A 22,005-nucleotide genomic window follows, 5' to 3' on the forward strand; every position below is an offset into this window, starting at 1 on the left:
TTAGCCACTGGACCACCAGGGAAGTCCCCATCACAAGGGTCTTTATAAGTAGGTCCAGATCAGAGAAAAGGGGTAAGATGATGGCATCAAAAGGACGGATAATGCAGTTTGGTTTTCTTTTCTTTTTTTTTTTTGGTCTGCGATGGGTCTTCGTTGCTGCACTTGGGCTTCTCCTTGCGGCAGCTTCTCTTGTTGCAGAGCACAGGCTCTAGGCGCACGGGCTTCAGTAGTTGTGGCACGCAGGCATCAGTAGTTGTGGCTCGCGGGTTCTAGAGCGCAGGCTCAGTAGTTGTGGCTCACGGGCCTAGTTGCTCCGCGGCATGTGGGATCTTCCCAGACCAGGTCTCGACCCTGTGTCCCCTGCATTAGCAGGCAGACCCCCAACCACCGCGCCACCAGGGAAGCCCCACCTTAACCATTTTTAATTCTTAAAGCCCGCGTGCAGCAACGAAGACCCAACACAGCCAAAAATAAATAAATAAATTTATTTTAAAAAATGAAATAAATAAATACCATGTAAATAATATCAAGACAGTCTAGCTGGATACTGTTGCCTGCTGAAGGGCTTTTTAACAAACAAAGAGATTAAATGTTGAGGCATAAACATGTATTAGCACCAACTGAGCCCCTCTCCTGGAACTATTGAGAACTGAAAAGGGAGTAAGTAGATTTCTCGCCACACACACAGTTCAGTGATTCTAAATGCAGGGCCACCATCACCAAAAATTTTCTTCCTAGGGAAATGCTGTATCAGCTCATTAAATCTTCACAGTAGCCCTAAGAGGGAGGTACTATTATTATTCCCATCTTACAGGTAAGAAAGTGGAGGCTCAGAGAGGTGCATTCACTTGCCCAAGGCCACACAGCTTAGGAACAGGAGGAACTCAGAATTCAAACTCAGGCCTGTCTGACTCTCAAACCAGAGCTTTCCACAGCCCTGGGAAGCCAGGACTGGGGACCCCAGGCCTAGAACTCCACAGATTCCTCCCCTCAGGGATGCTTTGGTGGAAGCTGGGACACTCTAGGTGTATGAGGTCTTGTCTACCCAAGAGAAATGGCTTCAATCCAGCCTAGCCTTCCATAGCACAGACAGGAAGACTGAGGCCCCCAGAGGAGGTTCTATCACCAGGGATTCCAAGGGAGCTGACCGGAGTCCGTTGGGGCAGGTGTGCAGCTGTTGGCCCTAATCTGGGAAGCAGCAGCGTGGAGCTTTGGCGATGTCGAGATAGTAAAACCTAATGGTTAGAAGCTTGGAATCTGGGGAATTCCCTGGCAGTCCAGTGGTTAGGACTTGGCGCTTTCACTGCGGTGGCCCAGGTTCAATCCCTGGTCGGGGAAATAAGATCCTGCAAGCCACACAGGGCGGCCAAAAAAAAGAAAAAGAAAAAGAAAAGAAAAAATAAATTAAAAAAAAAAAAAGAAGCTCAGAGTCTGGAGCCTGCCTGTTTTCACATCTTGGTGTCATCACCTTGCATGCTCTGTGCAAATGACTTTGCTCTCTGCCTCAGTTTGCCCATCTGCAAAGTGGGGATGGCAAAGTGCTCATCCCAGTGGGATCATCATCATCATCACTTTATTTTTTTTTTAATATTTATTTATTTATTTGGCTGCTCTGGGTCTTAGTTGTAGCATGCGGGATCTAGTTCCCTGACCAGGGATGGAACCCGGGCCCCCTGCATTGGGAGATCGGAGTCTTAACCACTGGACCACCAGGGAGGTCCCCATCACCATTATTTTAAATTACTGTTCCAAAAAACAGTCCCCCTAACTCCCACTCCTAGGGGGAGCAGGGAAAGGAGGCCCCCTCCCCACTCACCCCTGCCCCGCCTGGACAGTGCCACCCCCTCTGCTTATGCCCAGGGCAGCGGCAGGCTGCCACCACACCGGGCAGGCTGTCCTGGTGCCACCAGGGAGCCGTCCAGCAGGTTTTTCCTCTCTGTCTGCTGCGGGGCACCCCACCGTCTCTCCCCCGCCTTGGCTGGGCCCGGCCCTCTCTAGGCTCTCGTGCATCTCTCTGCCAGCCGCAGCCAGGGGATGGCAGGCACTGCGTCAGGATGCCCAGAATCTTCGCCTACCAGAGCTCGGAGGTGGACTGGTGTGAGAGCAACTTCCAGCACTTGGAGCTGGTGGCCAAGTTCTACAACACGTTGAGGGCCGGGCGGGAGGACTGGTGGGACAGAGTCTCAGCAAACAGGGGTTCAAACCCCAGCTCCTCCACCTCCCCGCTGGGAAATCCTGCTCGAGCAGCCCGCCTCTCTGAGCCTCAGTTTGCTCATCTGTTAGGCAAGGCCTGCTGCCTTCTGGCTTTCATTCATTAGACTGTCTTTATTAGGCGTGAGGCTCTGTGGTAGGTTTTGGAAACGCAGCAGTAACCTGGAAAAGAGCTGCCTCTGCCCTCACAGAGCAGAGGATACAGGTGCGACTCCAGGTGTTCACAACCCAGGATGATGGTGCTGTAATGGGAGGCGCACAGGCAGCTTCTGGGAAGCCTAGAGGCAGCTCCTGAGCCATTGGTGGAGGAGTGGATCAGGGAGGGCTTCCTGGAGGAGATGGCTGTGTCTGCCTTGTTCTCAGCTGTATCCCCAGCCCAGGGTGACCAACTCATCCCAGTATGCTGGGACTGTCCTGGTTTTAGCACCATAAGTCCTGTGTCCCAGGAGACCCTTCAGTTCCAGGCAAAATAGGATGGCTGGTCATCCTTCACCCAGCCCCTGCTACCAGGACCACATTGGAAGGGCTCAAAACTCTTGGATGCCTCAACAGCAATGGCATTTAAATGAAGCTTGAAAGATGCAAGCGACCGAAGACACGTACAGTTATCCTGTGCGGGGTGCTGGGGACACTGTGGTGAATAAGGCAGTGGGCTTGCCTTCCTGGAGCTCCCGGATTGGTGAATAATGAGGCAATGTCCTTTGCTCTGTGCCCTGCACATAGTACGTGCTCAATAAATGGTGAGCATGAATTCACGCAAATAATGGCCTTTATTGAGCACTTACTGTGTGCCAGGCATTGCCCAAAACATTTTGCCTGAAAAAACCTCATTTAATCTTCACCATGACATTGGGAATTAGGCAGCATGTATAGTATATAGAGTTAGTTAATCCCATTTTCCAGATTAAGAGACAGGCATTCAGGGAGATTGAAGGATATGCCCAGGGTAACCGTGGTACTTAGAGGTGGGATTTGAACTTGGCATATCCGGGAGAGGTGTTTTTTTGGGGGAGGGGAGCTCAGTGCCAGGTTGCCCAGGTTGCTCTGACTCTGTTACCTTTGACCTCACCACTTCCCAGAGCTGGGAGGCAAGAGTTTGAGATTCAAGGAGTCCCTGAGGTCGCCCCAGCTTTTGCTTCTCCTGAGCCAGAGATACCGACCCTTTCTGGTCCTTGGTGGCCTTCCCTATAAAATGGGAGAGGGCTGAATGTGCTGGTGCCTGGAGGCTGAGGACAGGGTGTGAGGTTCTGGACTCCTCCTCTCTGCGTTCCCTAGCAGTCCCTGCAGTCCAGAAAGTTCCCTGTCCAGCCCACCCCACAGAAGGCATGGAGAGAGGGCTGGCTCAGATGTGGGCTGCTTCCGCATCCATGCGCCCTCATGCAAAATTCCCCTCCACGACATCCTCCTTCAGCCTTTTTTTTTTTTTTTTCCTGTGCCTTGGGGATTGTGGGATCTTAGTTTCCCCACCAGGGATCGAACCCGGGCCCTGGCAGTGAAAGCGCCGAGTCCTAACCGCTGGACCGCCAGGGAATTCCCTTTTAAAATTGGAAACATCATCCTTAGCACATGGACCACACAAAAGCCATAACATTTTCACTAATCTTTGTAGGGCTTGAATAGATGTCAAACTACTAGGCAGCTTTTAATTTTTTAGTTTTAATTTTTTAAATTTATCTTATTTATTTATTTCTGGCTGCATTGGGTCTTTGTTGCTATGCGCAGGCTTTCCCTAGTTGCAGCGAACAGGGGCTCCTCTTCATTGCGGTGCTTGGGCTTCTCACTGCAGTGGCTTCTCTTGTTGCAGAGCATGGGCTCTAGGCTCGCGGGCTTCAGTAGTTGTGGTGCATGGGCTTCAGTAGTTGTGGCTCACGGGCTCCAGAGCGCAGGCTCAGTAGTTGTGGCTCACGGGCCTAGTTGCTCCGCGGCACATGGGATCCTCCCAGACCAGGACTCGAACCCGTGTCCCCTGCATTGGCAGGCAGATTCTCAACCACTGCGCCACCAGGGAAGCCCCCAGGCGTTGGCTTTTGAAGGATGACTAGGACCTCGCCAAGTAGGGCAGGAGTCTGGGAAAGAGAGCAAAAGAGAAGAAAAGGATGTGCTAAGTCCTGGAAGTAAAAGAGGGACCACCAGTCTGGGAAAGTATGTCTCTGTGGCTAAAATATGGGGAGAGATAAAGATGAAGTTTTCAGTGCTGAGTTGGAGGGTTTGAAATTTCTCCTGTATTCACTGACGGACTCATTCATTCAACAAAAGTGCTGTAAACCAACCTGTGTTGGGTGATGCCGGGGTCCCAGAGAGGCTCAGTGCCCCCAGGTTGCTGGGCTGGTGGTTCAGAATTAGAAACGGACACCCCCATAGTCAGCTCGTGGCAAAGGGAGAAAAACAGGGGGCAGATGCGGGATGGTGAGGCACCACGGGGTGGAGCGTCAGGCCTCTGTTTGTTGAATGGGGAGGGAACCTTGATGCTTAAGGAATGAGTAAATGTTCTCGAAGGTGTATGGGGCAAAGGCAACAGCATATGCAAAGGTCTTGAGGTGAGAGAAAAGAACTGGTAGCTTCAAGCCAGCGCCCAGGCTGCCTGCCTGAGGGGGAGGGAACGGAGGAGAGAAAAAGGGCTGATAAGGTTTCCAGGGGCTAAATCAGGAAAGCAGGGCAAAAGAGTGCGTGCTGCATCGTGAGGGCACGCGGGAGCCATGGCTGACTTCGGAGCGTGGGGGAGTTGATGATCTGGGGCGGCTGGAACACGTGGCCGCCTTTCACAGTCTAACCGAGAGCCAGGAAGGGCGATCCAACAGGAGCAGAGGTCGGGGGTGTGGGAGGGGCTGGGGCAGGTGGGGCAGGGGCAGAAGTCAAGGGGTGGGCCGCTCTAGTTGGCACCTGTTTGCTTTGGCCTGGTGGCCTCCAGGTGTGGCCTCCTTCTGGGCTGCTGACAACTTAGGAGAGTTTCAAGTGGTGTGGGGAGATGTTTCAAGGCCCCCCCGCCCCCACCCCGACTCCGGCTCCCAGAGGCAGCTGTGCTGCTGAATTTCTTCCCTGGGATCCTGCCAAAGCTTCAGAAGCTCCGCATCTCATCCTCTCTAGAAAACTCCCTCTCAGATGCTCAGATTCAGAACAAAGGGATGGTGTGCCTGGCGTGGGGAACTGCATAGGAAAGGCACAGAGGTGGGGATGAGTAGGGGGAGTCTGGGGGTGGGTGGGTATCAAAGAGACAGGGAGATAAGAGCGGGGAGGGTGTGTGGGGGGCTGTAGGCTGCAGTGCACACCTCCGACAGCGTCCCCACCTTCTTTTCCGACAGCCTTGGCACTGTTGGCCTCTGCAGTGTGCTAGTAACTCCAGTCTCTCTCTTCCCTGGATGCTGTGTGACCCAGGCGGGAGGCCCGCCCCTCTCTGAGCACCTGGCTGTGACCAGCAGGTCCCACGAGCTCTAAACCACACCTCCCTCTTCTGCCTTTCTCCTCCTCAAAACTCACAGCAACAGCAATTAATTACAGGGCACCTCTTGTATGCCAGGTCCCGCAGAACCGAGGAGGGCATGGTTCCTGCCCTCAGGGAGGAGAGATGCAATTAATTGAATAATTGCACGCATGAAACTGGTGATCATGCTCATGATACATCCCAGACCCAGACTCGATAGGTCCCTCTGGACCTCTCTTCTCCTTCGGAAAAACAGGCATCGCTGATCCGCAACCTGCTGGCCTCCCGGGGCTGACGCAGGGGTCAGATTGAAATGACCCCTTTATTTCACTCTTCATTCACTGGGAATTGGTGCAGCCAGTCACCGTTTCAGCTCTGGGGACGCAGTGGTGATCAAAGCAGACAAAAATGCCTGCTCTCGTGGGGCTGGTGTCCTGGGGGATGGAGGAGAGAGGCAATAAACAGGAGTCAAGAGTATAGGATGCCAGGGGGTGGTACACGCTAGGGAAGAAAAACTCATTCATTCATTCCTTTTTTTAAAAAATTTATTTCTTTATTTTATTTATTTTTGGCTGTGTTGTGTCTTCGTTGCTGCGTGCAGGCTTTCTCTAGTTGTGGTGAGCGGGGGCTACTCTTCGTTGCAGTGCACGGGCTTCTCATTGCAGTGGCTTCTCTTGTTGCGGAGCACGGGCTCTCGGCGCGCGGGCTTCAGTAGTTGTGGCTCGCGGGCCCTAGAGCGCAGGCTCAGTAGTTGTGACGCACGGGCTTAGTCGCTCCGCGGCATGTGGGATCTTCCCAGACTAGGGCTCGAACCCGTGTCCCCTGCATTGGCAGGCAGATTCTTAACCACTGCACCACCAGGGAAGTCCCCATTCATTCCTTTTATCCAGCAAATATTTACTGAGTACCTATGCAAAAAGGGGATTTCTGTGAGGTGCTAGTAATTTTTGACTCATAGGACCATGGAGAGGATGATACAGCTACTGGACATCCCTAATGTCCATCAGTGGATGAATGGATAAACACAGTGTCCTCCATCCACACAATGGAATATGATTCAGCCTTAAAAAGGAGTGAAGCACTGACACACGCTACAACATGGATGAACTTTGAAAACATGATGCTCAGTGAGAGAAACCAGACCCAAAAGACCACACAGCATGCGATTCTGTTGATATGAAACATCCAGAACAGGCAAATCCACAGAGAGCGAGAGTGGATTCGTGGTTTCCAAGCTCTGGGGGAAGGGAAGGGAGAGTGATTGCTAATGGGTACAGGGTTTCCTTTTGGGGTGATGAAAATGTTCTGGAATTAGCAATGATGGTTGCACAACATTTGAATAGATTATGTACACTTGAAAAGAATGAATTTGATAGTCTGTGAGTTATATTGTAATTTAAAAAATAGAGGTATTTAAAAAAACTCACAGCTCCTGGCACATCCTAAGCATTGAATAAGTTGAAGCTATTATTATTGTTGTTGTCAGAAGTAAATATAGCACAGAGAAATGAGAAAGTTTTAATACATTCATTTTATTTGACATTAATTTTGTTTAACAAATAGCACTTACTGTAATCCTCATAAAATTCTTACTCTCCGCATTTTACAGATGGGGGAAATAAAGGCTCAGAGAGGGTACATTTCCTTCCCAGGATTGCACAGCATGTGAATTGCAAGCGTGTGAATGCTGGGAGTGCCAGAGTTAAACCCCGGCCACCTAGTCTCAGAGTCTCTCACTTATCCACAGTGCTGTGAGGCCACTCAGTTACTGAGTGATTAACAATGTCGTGTGCATCTTAATTCATGCAAGTAAGTCCCATGTGGAGAGGCCCTGTGGCTGGTGCTCCACGCCCCCAGCCCAGCACTGACACTCACGTGCATGAGTGGAACGGATGAATACGGGGATCCTCGGCAGGTGACAGGGCCAGGGGTGGGTGGTGGGAGTTTGAGCTTTGGCACTGGGGAGAAAGAAAAAGGGGAGGTTTGGCCATGGGTTGTTTTTTTTTTTTTTTTTTTTTTTTGCTGTAGTTGATTTACAATGTTGTGTTCGTTTCTGGTGTACAGCAAAGTGATTCAGATATATATATACTTCGATATATACATATATATAAAAAGAATATATACTCTTTTTCTTTTCTTTTTTTTTTTTTTTTGGCTGCTCCATGCAGCTTGCGGGATCTTAGTTCCCCGACCATGGATTGAACCCGGGGCCCCGGCAGTGAGAGTGTGGAGTCCTAACCACTGGACCACCAGGGAATTCCCTTTTTCATGTTCTTTTCCATTATGGTTTATTATAGGATATTGAGTATAATTCCCTGTGCTGTACAGTAGGACCCTGTTGTTTATCTATTTTATATTCAGTAGTGTGCATCTGTTCATCTCAAACCGTAATTTATCCCTCCCTCCCCCGGCCACGTTTCTTGATTTGACTGAGTCAACAGATTTTTCTTGAGTGCATGCCAGCCTACTGGGTGCCCAGCGTGATAGGCGTCGGGGACACAGCTGGGGATAAAACAGGTGTTTCCTGTCCTTATGGAAGTCACAGTACGGTGGGGAGGGCAGAGATGATAAAGCAGTAAACAATGAAATCAGTGGAATCCTTAAGTGAAGCGGTGCCTCAGGAGAGAAGCTGTGTGTGGAGTGGGTGGTGCGAGCTGTGGGGTTTTTTTTGTTTTGTTTTGTTTTTTAAATTTATTTATTTTACTATTTATTTTTGGCTGTGTTGGGTCTTCGTTTCTGTGCGAGGGCTTTCTCTAGCTGCGGCAAGCGGGGGCCACTCTTCATCGCGGTGCGCAGGCCTCTCACTATCGCGGCTTCTCTTGTTGCGGAGCACAGGCTCCAGACGCGCAGGCTCAGTAGTTGTGGCTCACAGGCCTAGTTGCTCCGTGGCATGTGGGATCTTCCCAGACCAGGGCTCGAACCCGTGTTCCCTGCATTGGCAGGCAGACTCTCAACCACTGCGCCACCAGGCAAGCCCCGGGCTGTGGTTTTAGCCCAGGGTGTTTGGGGTAAATGAGAAAAAGGCTGAGGTGCGGAGTCTACTCAGGTCAATCCCCTTCCTTCTTCCACCCTCCCTCCCTCCCTCCTTCCTTCCTTCTTCCTTCTCCCCACCTTCCCTCCATCTCGCCCCCTTTTCCTCCTTCCAGTCCTAAGGAATCCAGCCACATCCACTTACCAGACGTCCTGCTGGGTACAGGTGATCAAAACATCAAAGCATTCTAGAATAATAGTCACCCCGTGGTACACAGCACATGCACCAGACACATATGTGCACTATTGACACGTATTCTTTGTGTGCATTATTCGCTACAAAAATTCACTGAGCACCTACTGTGTGCCAGGCACTGTCCTAGACACCTGGGGTTTGCAGCAGTGAACAAAACTGCCAACCCCCCTGGTCCCGTGGCACTCAGTTCTCGAATCCTCACCGTGGCGCTTGGAGATAGGGCCTCCGTTTTATAGAGGAGGAAAATGAAGCATAGAGCATCCCCCAAACTCTGACTGGATGCACCGTAAAGGCGGTGACTTTGTTTTCAGGCACTGGTAAGGTCCTTGAGCACATAGTAGGTACTGAAGGAATGATTGCTGAGCAAATGAATGAATGAATGAATGAATGAAAGTGAAGGCACCTGCTGGGGCTGGGACCCAAGGAATCCAGCTCACCTGTGTCCAGAGCTCAGGACTGGCCACGATCTTGGGCAGGTACCTTGCCTGCCTCTCTGAGTCTGGGTGGGGCCGGTGGTTGGGAAACGTGGGGGCCCAGCCCCAGAGGGCAGAGAGGGAGACGCTGGTGTCAGGGTGGTCTCTGATTCTATCAGAAACCCCGGCGCCATTCGGAGCCCATTAGACATAGGCGTCGCCCGTTGCTCTGTCCTCATTCTACACACTCAGGGACGTTATTGAGAACGCCTGTCTTCATTCTGCAGGCCACTTAGCATGGAGCATTGATACCAACCACAAGCCTGTTATTATTATCTCCTTCAACAGTAACAAGAGAAGCACCAGCCTTTGCTATTTCTTGAGCCAAAACCACGTCCCTGGCGAAGTAGCTTTTCAATGCCTGGCCTCATGCATCCCCCGCCCCCAACAACCTTCATGGTAGCATTGATGATCTTCTCCTATTTCACTGGTGCAGGAAAGGGGGACCCAGAGACACCAGATCACACAGCCAGGAAGCAGGGGAGCACCCTCTTCATCTTCACCACCTATCTAGTCCTCCAATCTTTCAAAGCAGGGGGTCAAAGCAAACTTCGGAGTCCCCCAGAGCTGTGCAACCTCAGAGAAATCACTCCACCTCTCTGAGACTCAAGCTCCCCATTGCCAAACAAGAACTAGAAAGTCGGACCTTGAGGGGGTGTGTGAGGATTAAGAACAATCGGTAAAGTCAGGCTGTCAAGAGGTTGGAAAGTGACAGTTGTAGTGCCTCCTATTCAGAACTTTCTAGATGCAAGACCCTCTGCCAAGTGTTTTCATGTGTGTGACAGGTGATCCACCTGAATTATTTTGAGATCCAGCCGACAGGATTTATTGAGCACCTACTATATTCTGGTTCCTGAGGTTATAATGGAGAAGGGGGAAGCCACAGTCCCCATTCTCAAAGCCAGGTTTAGAGGGAGAGTCAGACAGTTCCAGAACAGCCAGACAAGTGTCAGGAAAGTGGGATGGCACAGGGGCACAAAGGAAGGCCTTGGGGGATTAGGAAGGCTTTAGGGAGAAAGTGATGCCCAGGTTAAAGGCGTAGTAGTTGGCCTGGAGAAGAGGGGTAAGTGGGAATGAGAGTGTTCCAGGCAGTGGGAACAGTATGTGTGAACTCCTGGAGGTTAGAGTAAGTATGGCTCATTCAGACCTGAGTTATTCCTTCCACCCAGATTATCAAGTTGAAGGTGGGGAAAGGTGAGTTATGGAGGGAGTTTATAAGCCAAGCTTAAGAATATGGATTTTATAGATGAGAGTCACGGATGTGTTTTAAGTGGAGGCTTAACAGTTTGGGAGGCTGGATGGCTTGGCATCTTCAGGCATGCCTGATTTGCCCAAGGGCTGCCGTTTGGTTGAAGGCAGAGGGAACATCAGATTTGTTTGGGGCTTTGCCCATTCAGTATCCATGGCCCCATTTTCCCTTCATCAACCACCTGGTTATGGTCTCGGTGGGATGGTCAATCAAGGTGGTCCCCCTCCTCTGGCCAAGGATGGGATGTGGTCCAGGCTACACTCTCCAGAATTTGAAGCTTGGGCTTGGACAGAAGGACTGGACACAGCTGTTTTCATTCATACCCAAAATTGCCCCCTGAAGAGATTGTCCATTAGAGGGTCAAAGCTGTTCTGGTTTCTGGTTTTCCTTGTCCTCTGCAATTCCTTTGATTAATGAGCTCCCCGTAATAAATGAATGAGTGAATGAATGAACGAACGAACGAATGAATGATTTGGTTAATTAAATAAGTAACCACACACACACACACACACACACACACACACACACACATTTATATTTATAGTGCAAGTTCACCAGAATCATTTTCTGTTGCTTGCTACCAAAGAATCCTAGCTAGTATTACCAATGCTGATGGGTTTGTTGGATTCAGGCAATAGAAAGGTAGCTTAAGCAAAAACCAAAACAAAGAAACCAAAGAGGGTGGGGAGGGAGAGAAAGAAAGCATTGGAAAGATTGTGGGATATCTTAGAAAATGGAAAGGTGAGTTGTTTTGGGAAGGCTGGGACCCAGGGTAGGTGTGCAGGATTCAGCAGAAGGGCAAATACTACCCTCGAGTATTTGCTTTTTTTTTCTCACCCTTGTCTTCTCGTGGGTGGCAAGATGGTTGCCATATTTTAAACATCATGACAATATCCCAGGGCCTCTTTAGAGAGTTGCCAGTGGTGCAACACAATTATGGTGACTCCCAGGCTTTGTGTCTGCTCCAAGTTTCAAATTCCCCAAAGAAAAGTCTGATATCCTGCTTTGGGATAGGTGTCTATTCCAGTGGGGTAGGGTCTCATGACACAGACAGGGCAGGTTTGGGGGTGTTCTGTGTTCTGGGGTAGCCACTGTGAACTGGGTGACCCTCCTGGAGATGCGTTTGACCCTGTCCATTGACAAACACCAGAGAACTTGGCATGGAAAACAAGGACCTAGGTGGGACCATGGGCTGGGAAACCAGTTTGCCAAGGCTGGGTTCTCAAACTGTGACCTTTGAGCTGGTTCTACCATTGCCCCAGGAGAGCTGTGGACTTTCCTGGAATCAGGAGGCCTCCTGTCTTGGGAACCTGTACAGGTGCCCAGGACCTAGGCTAGTAGATGCTGACCTTGTATCAGGTGAATGATTTTCCCCTCACCCACCACTGTGCCCTGTATTTTTGAGTCAGCATGGTTAATACTGGGGTTCTGAAAAATAACAGAGCATCCTAGTTAAGAGGGTGCTATTTCTTAACTTTCTAAGATGGAATGCAGACAATTTAGGAGACCTTTACAAGGGGAAAATTTTGGGGGGGAGGGAAGGGTGTCATTGAGTGAGCAAGCTGGTTGACCTCAAAGTGGCAGGTGGATTGAGGCCATGAGAACACCTGTTTCTGAGCCCATGTGAGATACTCACTGTGACCCCAACATATCTGGGGGAGATTTTGAGGGGCATCGAAGTCCTGCATCAGCAGTTGGGGACTTTGAGCCATTGAAATTCTGGTGCAAATGTTCTTGTGACCTTCATTGTATTTATGAGTCCAATGAGGTTTGGGGACCTTTGGGTCAACAGCATGAAGAGGCAGGTGGCGTTATGCATATGTCAGAGATGCAGAGATGGCAGGTTAAGGGATTGAAGTTACCTTCTCAAGGCTCCACAGTTAATGAGCAAGGGAACATGTATCCAATCCCACACCACTTGGATCCCGAAGCTCGTTCATTGGAATGCTTTGGTTTCAAATAAAACACCCAACTAAAACAGCTTAAATAGAAAGGACAGTATCTTTTTTTTTTTTTTAATGGAAGTTGGAGGTAGATGGTTCCAGAATAGGTTAACTCAGAGCCCAACATCATCAAGCTACTTGGTTCTTCCCATCTTTCTTCTCTGCTATCCCTGGAGAAGTGGTCCTCAAAATATTGTCCAAGCACCACCCTGCTTGGTGTCCTTGAGACCCTTTCAGGGGTTCCTCAAGGTCAAAATTATTTTCATAATAATATGAAAGTATTATTTGCCTTTTCCCACTCTGATTCTCTCACGAGGGTACAATGGAATCTTCCAGAGGCTGCATGACATGTGATGACATCATCTATCTGATGGCCAAACGAATGTGGGCTTGTGTAGTCACGTGTCTTGAAAGTTTTGGGGTTTTAGTTTCTAATAAGGTAAATCTTGATAGATGTAACTCACACAAGCAAAAGCTCTTCGGGGTCCTCAATAATATTTAAGAATATAAGAAGTTCTTGAAACCAAAAAGTTTGAGACCACTGTCCTCAAGTATTTGTTTTTGCTGTCAACCTTGTTTCCTCATGGTTGCAAAACGGCTGCCGCATCTGAAACATCACAAGAATCTCCAAAGGCCTTTTCACTCAGTCTGATTTCAGTAAAGAGAACTTTCCCAGAAGCCCCTCATCAGATCTTCCATCATGTTTCATTGGCCAGAATTATATCACACATTCATTCCTTAACCAATCCTTAGCAACAGGGATGATCTATGCCCTGGGGCTAAATCCTGCCTCCCTAAAAGCCATGCCTTCCTGATGCCTGAACAATATTCTGGTTTATTTAACAAGAAAGAAAGGGGGTATCTATAAGTTAAGACATAAGTCCAGCTGCTGTAGCAGAGACCCAAAATAATAATGGTTTAATGAAGATAGAAATTTGTTTCTCTCTTACATAACATCCAATCATAAGCTCCCCAGGGCTGGTGTGAGAGCTTTGGGGTACCAGAGGTCCAGGCTCCTTCTATATGGTTGTTTTCCCATCTCTGGGCCATTGCTGTCATCTGTGTGGCTGAAGAAGCTATCCCACCACATCTGCATCCCAGTAGAAAGGGATTAAGGGGAAGGCACACCCCTTCCCTTTAAGAAGACAACCTAGAAGCTGTACTTATGTCTTGTGCCCATGTCTTACTGGCCAGAACTCAGTCACACGGCTGTGTGTAACTGCAAGGGAATCTGGGAAATGTAGTCTTTAGCTCGGTGGCCTTGTTACATAGAAGAAGGAGAGAATCAGATTAGCTTGTGCCCATTGTTATTCCCCTTTGCCTCCCAAGAAGGATGTGTCTTCCTAATAATGAACCAAATCAGTTTGGTTAAGGAGGAAGAAGGGAGGATGGTTGTTGAGTGCTCAATTCCCACTGTCTGCCATAACTGCCATATTCTTAGTGGTCATTGTTAATTATTTGAATCATGTGTTATTATCAAACATCGATTGAGGTCTATGAAGCAATTTCTGCTTCTGTGATAAACAGCACTCTGATTCTTCTCTCAAGAAACTCACGTGGGATCTCGCTTCAAATCCTGGATTCTCCACTTACTGGCTGGGTGACCTGGGCTGGACCATTTGACCACTCTGAGAATCAGTATCTTCTTCTATGGTGTGGTGATGCACAACCTACCTGGCAGGATTGTTTTGAGGATGAGAAAAGATTCTGGGAATTATAAACCTTGCCTGGGCCCCAGAACATTGTGAATGTCTAATTATAAGGATGCAAATCACTAATCCACAGACAACATAGCTGTGCAGTCATGGGGTTCTGGACAAGGCATAGCTGTACCAGCTGGCCTCCATGCACCTTTCTTCTCTCCTACTCCAGCCCACAGTAATATTTCCTCTTTGTCTCAGCTAGCTAATGCTGCATAACAAATCACCCTAAAGTTTAGTGGCTTGAAACAATGACCACTTATTTATTTATTTATTTTTGCTCATGAATCAGTAATCTGGGTAGGGTTTGGCAGGGACAGCTCATGTATGTTCCACTTGGCAACTGTTGGTGTGACTTGAAGGGGGGAAGGGGACCGGAATCATCTGAAGGTTCATTCACTTCTGTGTGTGGTAGCTGGGCTGGGAAGAGTCAAACTTCTGGGGACTGGAACAGCTGGGGCTCCTCCAGCATCTCTCTCGATCTCTCTGTGGTCTCTCCACATGGTCTCTCCAGCATGGCAGATTTAAGGGTACCCCGTCTTCTTGCATGGTGGCTAGAACTCCAATGTCTCGTGCTCTGAGATAGTGACCATCAGGTGGAAGCCACAGTACTTTTTTTGACCCAACCTCAGAAGTCATGCCCCATCACTTCTGCTTCATGCTGTTTTTTAGAAGCGAGTCACCAGGGTATTGCATTGTCTTTCCTTGTCTACAAGGCCAAGGCCAACTCATGACCACCAAGTTTGCATTTCAGTCCACAAGACGTAGAGTGCAAGCCTTAAGCTGCTTCTTAAGGACAGACCTGGAAGCAATAGATTCATTTACATTCCTATCCCATTGGCTAGACCAGGTCTCAAGGCCACAGTGAGCTGCAAGGAAGGCTGGGATATGTAGTCTTTTTGTTGAGTAGTTGGACGCCCAGCTCAAACTTGGGGAACACTACTGCCGAAAGGAAAATGTGGAAAGTTAGTAGACAGACTTTGCCACATGCATTGAATGAATGAATGAACCCATAGAATAATGGATGGAGTTATGGATCTACTGATGACTGGTTGGCTGTTAAGGTCAGCTGAAAGATGGATAGACCCTGGGTTGATTAACTGCCTGAAAGGTGGTAGGTGACCGACTGGGTAATGACTAAGGGCAGCCCCCCTCCTCCTCCTCCTCTGTCTGACAACCCCCTCCCCATATTTCCCCCTTCCTTCTCCAGTTCAGCAATGTCACCTTCTTCATCTTTGGGCCTCTCATGATGTTTCTGATGCACCCATATGTCCAGAAACGTTCCCGCTACATTTATGTCATCTTCTTCCTCTTCACAGTCGTAGGTAGGTGGGGGGCTGGGACAGTGGGGTAGTGGGGGCAGGAAGGGACAACTCCCTTGACCACCTGCCTTTGTCTTTTGCTCCAGGTCTGTTCTCTGTGTACTTTCACATGACACTCAGCTTCCTGGGCCAGATGCTGGATGAGATCGCTATTCTGTGGCTGCTGGCCAGTGGCTACAGCATATGGATGCCCCGCTGCTACTTTCCTGCCTTCCTAGGGGAGAACAGGTGGGGCGAGGGCCGGTCCTCTGTCGATCTTGCTGGAGCCCACCTATCCTCTGGGTCCTCTGCCCAGGCCCTCTTGGGGTGTTTGGAATCCTTCCCCTCAACACCCCAGGACTTTTTCCTAACCCTGCCTGATCTAACTGGACTTCCAGGGACCCCTCTTCTGAGTGCACTTGCGACCCCTGGAAGTCCTCCCCTTATCCTACTGCTTATTTGGAATTCTTCCTCTGATCCCACCTGGATAGCTGGGACCTTCTCCAGACCCTGTGTGAACCCACTATGGGGTCCCAGAACCCCATGCCTAAGCTTACCTGGGGCCCAGAGACCTCTTCCCTGAGCCTGTCACCTGGGTTCCCTGGAATCTTTCATTGGATCCTCCAGGGCCCCTTTTCTTGACTTCAAGACCCATCTGAATCTCTCTCCTGACCCTGTGTGACCCACTTGAGCCTTCCAGGACCGCTCTCCTAATAGCCACTGGGACCCCTGTAGTTCCTTCCTTAATCTCACCCGGCTCACCTGAATCCCTCGCCTGAACTCACCTGGGCTCTGGAACCCTCTTCTGACCTGACTAAGCCCTCTTGAGCCTCCCTGAGACCCCCTTGTCATCCTACCCATCCCCTACCCCGGGACCCCCTTCGGACCCTGCCTGTGCCCACCTGGGTTCCCTGGGAAATTTCATGTGATCCTCCTGGGACCCCTGAGACCTTTTACTGAGCCCACCTGGGAGTCTTAAGACCATTTTCTGAGCTTCCCTTTTCTCATCCATCTTTGCCACAAGAGCGCCCTATGGCTCTGCCTAAACCCCACAGGAACACCCCCCAACCACCCCCCACGGCTGAGCCCTTCTCTCCCCAGGCCCCAGTACATCTGCCTGGTCGTCATCGCCACCGTGGTCAGTACCTTCCTGTCCTTCCTGAGGCCCACAATCAACGCGTACGCCCTCAACACCATTGCCCTGCACATCGTCTACATCGTGGCCCAGGAATATAAAAAAGTGGGTGGTGGCTGCAGGTGCCCGGGGAGGGGGCTCCCCTTTCCCTTCCAAGAACTGCGCCCCCCCCACCCACCAAAAAAAAAAAAAAAAAAACACCTCACCGTGTTAAAGAGGCGATGTCCCTTCCCCAAGATCATTCACCAAATAGGGGCAGGACCGGGATTTGAACCTAAGGCTGTCTCTGACTGCAGAGTTTGTCCTTTTTATTCTGAAAACCCCCAAACACACATACAAGTGGAGAGCATTGTATCACAAACCTCCATGTGCCCACTAACCAGCCCCAACAAACATTAGCATTTTGCCGACCTGCGTTCTATATTCCCCCCCAGATTTCATATAACGTCACCCATTCATTGTTCAGGGTTTCACTCACCTGATAAAGAATTATTATTTTTAACCCATACTAGGTCTTAGCAGGCTAGAGAGGGGACTCTCAAATGGGGCCATTTGAGGAGAGTTGAATAAAACGTTTCTTTACAAAGGAGAGGGCAGACTGTAGGAAAATCACTAGGGATCATTTAGAAGCTCTGTGTTAACAACGGTGGGATTCTATGACCATTGGGAGACCTGGGATGGGGATTGATGGGAGGGAGTGATTGCAAGAACCTGGAAGGAGAGAGCTAGCAGAGGGGGGTCTCCTTGGCAAGAGCTGTGGCCTCCAGTTGTTGGTTGCAGCCAGCCTGAGCCAATCCCACAGGGAGGTTGTGTGGACCAAATCCAGGGGCTCCCTTGTCCTTGGGTTTCCAGTTGGGTTGGCCAATGGGGACCCCCAGTAGGGAACCAAAGGGTGGGTGGAGGATACTGTTGGAATATTTATTTCGAGGTCCACATAGCTTAGCTCCCCTGCCCCTGCTGCCCCCTGAGGCACAGGGCAGAGTGGAGAAAGGTAGGGAAGGATCTAGAGGGACGAATAGAAGATCCTTCCTTAAAATAGCATCTAATACCCATTTTGCACTGAACTTTCCTCAGTTTCCCAAAGATATCTTCGTACACCTGGTCTTGTTTAAATCAGAAGGCAAACACAGTCTCTCAGACCTTCTTTATTCCATAGCAGTCCCTCCCTCCCTCCCCCTTTCTTCACGCCTCTGATTTGATAACAGAAACTTGATCGTTTGTCCTGTAGAACATCCTGCATTATGGATTTGGCCGACTGATTCCTGTGGTTTCTTCCTTTCTTTTCTTTCTTTCTTCTTTCTTTTTTTAATTTTTGTATTTCCTGAAAATTAATAGATCTAGATTTAAGTTTAAATTTTTTTTTTCATTTCATATGTGGCACTGGGTGCTGCTTGTTCCAGCCAATTAAGGCCCCATGATGAATGGTTGGCCCACATTTAGTGCCATTAAGATTGATCAGTAGATTCGGATGTTGTCATCCAGACCCTTCATTATAAAGTTTTCTACTGACCTTTCCCCTAATGATTCCAGCAGCTGTTTCATGCCGTCTCCATCCGTGATCTCATTAGAGGGTGCAAAAGGGTGATTTTCAGATTCTATTATTCCTTCTGCATTGATTATCTGGAGTTCATCCATCCAGACAGAAGGACTTTTGCTCATCAACCTTGAAATACAGTTTGAACAGGAAAGAAAGGATAGGGCACTGATTCTTTCCCTTTTAAAAATCAATTTCCAGAGCAATGAGTTGGTGCCTTAGCCATCTCTAGTAAGGACCAATGAAGTGGTTTTTTTCTTTAAGTATTATTATGAACTCATGGGTGTTTATATCTCTGAAGTGTTTCAATCCATTGCAGTCACTATCCTATATTTTTAACTTTTTATTTTGAAATAATTACAGGCTCAGAGCAAGTTGCAAAAATAGTACAGAGTCCTGTGTACCCTTTACCCAGATTCCCCCCCGGCTCCCCCAACGGCAGCATCGTACGTAACCACAGTCTAGCCTCAGAAAGGAGGAAATTGACAATGGGACAATACTGTTAACTAGACCACAGACTTTATTCAGAGTTCACTGATTTTAATTTTTTTAATTTTTTTTTTCTTTTGTGATTTTTTGGTCACACTGCCCACCATGCGGGATCTTAGTTCCCCGACCAGGGATCGAACCTGTGCCCCCTGCAGTGGAAGCGCAGAGTCCTAACCACTGGGCCGCCGGGGAATTCCTTAGATTTCACCAATTCTTATGATTTTTTTTTTTTTTGTGGTGTTCAAACTGTCCCATTTTAGGCTAGTGGGCAGGGCTTGTGCTTTTACCCAGAAAGGAGTTACTGCCTCATTGATCCCTGATAAGCTGTTTCCTAAGGGACAGTGGGTTAGCTCTGCTGTTTGGGAAACACAGATTCTAATCTTGAGTTGTCCTGAGACATGGCCTCAGAGAATACACCCTCCGACACACAGACACATATTCTCATAGCCACATAGACATAAATTCTCATGCAGCGACCCACAGGGGCACACACACTTACGCCCCAAAACACAAACACGGAAAGCCTTGTTGGTTATGGGTTCTGCATTCTGATAAACCTCAATCAGACCCCGCTTACTAGCTGTGTAACCTTGGGGTGGGGCTGGGACATACTTAATCTCGCGTGCCTCAGTTTTCTCATCTACAAAATGGGAATAATAGCATTGTGGTGAGGACCCGGCATCTTGTAAGTGCTCAGCAAGTGTTAGCGCAGATCTGGCCCTCTCCCCCCTTGCCTCCTTGATCCTTCCCTCCTCCCAGCCTCATCTCCTTGGATGGAGGAGTTTCCCATCAGCTCCTTTGGGCCCTGCTAGCCGAGTCAGGCTCTGATCTCCCTCCTTCCCTCCCTAGGACCAGTAATAAGGAGCTTCGGCATCTAATTGAGGTCACCATGGTTTTATGGGCTTTTGCGTTTACTAGCTGGATCAGTGACCGCTTGCTTTGCAGTTTCTGGCAGTGGATTAATTTCTCCTACCTGCATAGCATCTGGTAAGCATTTGCCCTGTGGTCTTGGGCCCTAGAAGCAGAAAATCTCAGATGCCAGAGCTTGGAGCAGGAGCCCGGGGGCAGAGTGGGGAGGCACAGATACTGGGATGTGTGTGTGTATGTGTGTCTGTGTGTGTTGGGGGACGGTGTAGTCAGGAGATCAGGTCCAGGAGGTCCTTTGGGATGGTCAGGATCCATGAGAGGCAGGGAGAGGTGCGGATGGGGGCGTCAAGCTTGTCCCCTCATCACCCTGTCACATAGGCATGTACTCATCAGCATCACCTTCCCCTACGGCATTGTCACCATGGCCATGGCGGATGCCATGTATGAGATGCCGGACAAAACTCTCAAAGTCTGCTACTGGCCTCAGGACACTTGGCCCATGGGGCTGCCCTACGTGGAGATGAGTGATGACAACAAGAGCTGCTGAGGTCCGCCCGCTTCTTGGCCCCCCAGCCACCTGCGTCTTGAAGACAGAAACCTGAATGGGGAGACTGAGAGACGCCCGCAGTTCCACCCCCCAGCTCCATTTCCCCATCCTCCTGGCCCTCCGTGGCCCCATCCCGAGGCAGGGGATGGACTTCACAGCCTCTGTGTGCTGTAGTCTGATGACCCCGGGCAGCTGCCTGGCAGAGCTCCCCTCCACAACCTGCCCCTGTTCTCTTTCACTTCCTCTTCCGGGTTCACTGTCGTCAAAGGACCAGGCCGGATGACCTGGTGCTGTGATTCTGTGGCAGCCACTGGGAATGACCTCAGGCTGGGGCTTGGTCCCCGGGCACCTTATAAAGAGTGGCGGTCCCTATGAGACTCTTTGGACCTGTCTTTGGCTGTGCAATGTCCACTGGTACTTGGGGGGGGCATCCCCAGAGAACGGACACGTTTTCCAGTCGCCTCATTCTACACTCACACATGCGTGCAGAGACCTCACAGATCCTCACACAGGCTCACACGGGCTCCCGGGGACTTGTGGGGTTGACAGCAGAGCAACCTGGAGGCCGGCACTGCGTGATCTGGGTGCTGTTGGGGCACGGGCCTCAGTACGGGAGCTGCAGTGGCTGGTACAGGCCCTCAAAGTGAGGGGGGAAGGGGAGGGTGATTTCCATGGTGGTTAAGAGCCCAGGGCTTGGAGTCAGGCGGATGTAAGTCTGAATCCTGCTCCACCATCTCCTACTCGTATTATCCGGGGTAAGCGATTTTTTCCTGCCTCTGAAGTTCAAGGACCTTGTCTGTAAAACATGCCTTCCTTCCTGGGATTTCTGTGTAGATAAAACAAGATAACATATAAAGTGCTTAGCATGGAGTCTGCAAACATCCATCCATCTACTCATTCTTTAATTTAGCCATCCATTCATCCCTCCATCCATCTTTTGAACTGTCCATTGAACTATCCATCTAGCTATCCTTTTACTCATCCACTAATTTATTCCTTCATTTGTCCATCCTTTTATCTGTTATCTATCTTTTTTATCTACCGCTTATTCATTAATGTATCATCCATTCATTGAACCATCCATGCGTCCCTGTACTCATCCACTTATCCATCCATCCATATATTTATTATTCATCCTTCCATCATCCATTACTCATTATCCTTCCACCCATCCATGTATCCAACTGTTAACCATCCATCCATCTATATTTAGCCATCCATTTATATTCATTTATCCTTCTGTCTAACCATTTGTTTATTTATCCATCCATTCATCCATCCATCCATATTTAGCCATCTACTTATTCATTTATCCATCCAAATCATTCAATCATCCCTCCATTCATCTATTTTCCCACCTGTTCATTCATTCATTCAGTCAGTCATTCATCTCTTCAACAAATATATACTGAGTTCCTACGATATGTTTGACACTAGTCCTTGGGGATATATGACAACAAAGACATGCAAAGTCCCTCCCCTAATGAGGAGACATACATTAGATAAATAAAAAGACACATAACCAAGGCGCTGATGGGTGCTGCAAAAAAGATAAAGCACGGTGATGTTCTCAAGACCATGGGGTGGGGGGGTAGCCATTTCAAATGGATGATCAGCGGGGAGTGCACTTTCCAGCTGAGCCCTCAATAACAAGGAAGCCAGCCATTCCAAGAGCTGGGCAAGACCATTCTGGGCAGAGGAAATGGCAAGTGTGAAACTCTTGGGGTGGGAATGAAGTGGAACAACAGAAAAGAAGCTGTTGTTGGAGCTTAGTAAATGAGAGAGAGTTCAGAGTAAGAGGTTCTTAACCTGGGGGGCTGGGATGGATTTCGTATCCATGAACCACTTGACGTTCTCTGCAGAAGATGGGTTTCTGGGCATGTTATCTAAGCCCCTGGATTGCATTGCTCCA

The 22,005-nt window shown here is 49.2% G+C and overlaps 2 protein-coding genes across 3 annotated transcripts in view; both read left to right on the forward strand.

The window, feature by feature from the left end:
- The window catches only part of MLLT1 (MLLT1 super elongation complex subunit), a 129,413-nt gene that overhangs the window by 33,701 nt on the left and 73,707 nt on the right, over positions 1–22,005 (forward strand). The gene's annotated exons all lie outside the window — the stretch shown is intronic.
- Positions 1,990–20,093, forward strand: ACER1 (alkaline ceramidase 1; the record flags this gene model as incomplete). The annotated part of the gene is made up of 6 exons (XM_082380682.1): positions 1,990–2,170; positions 15,436–15,545; positions 15,629–15,770; positions 16,623–16,778; positions 19,529–19,666; positions 19,925–20,093. Exons 1-6 carry the CDS (start codon positions 2,055–2,057, stop codon positions 20,091–20,093), a joined length of 831 nt encoding a protein of 276 aa, XP_082236808.1. The 5' UTR covers positions 1,990–2,054.

The sequence above is a fragment of the Balaenoptera borealis genome, assembly GCF_965194805.1.
Source record: "Balaenoptera borealis genome assembly, chromosome: 2".
In the NCBI taxonomy this organism is placed as follows: Eukaryota; Metazoa; Chordata; class Mammalia; order Artiodactyla; family Balaenopteridae; genus Balaenoptera; species Balaenoptera borealis.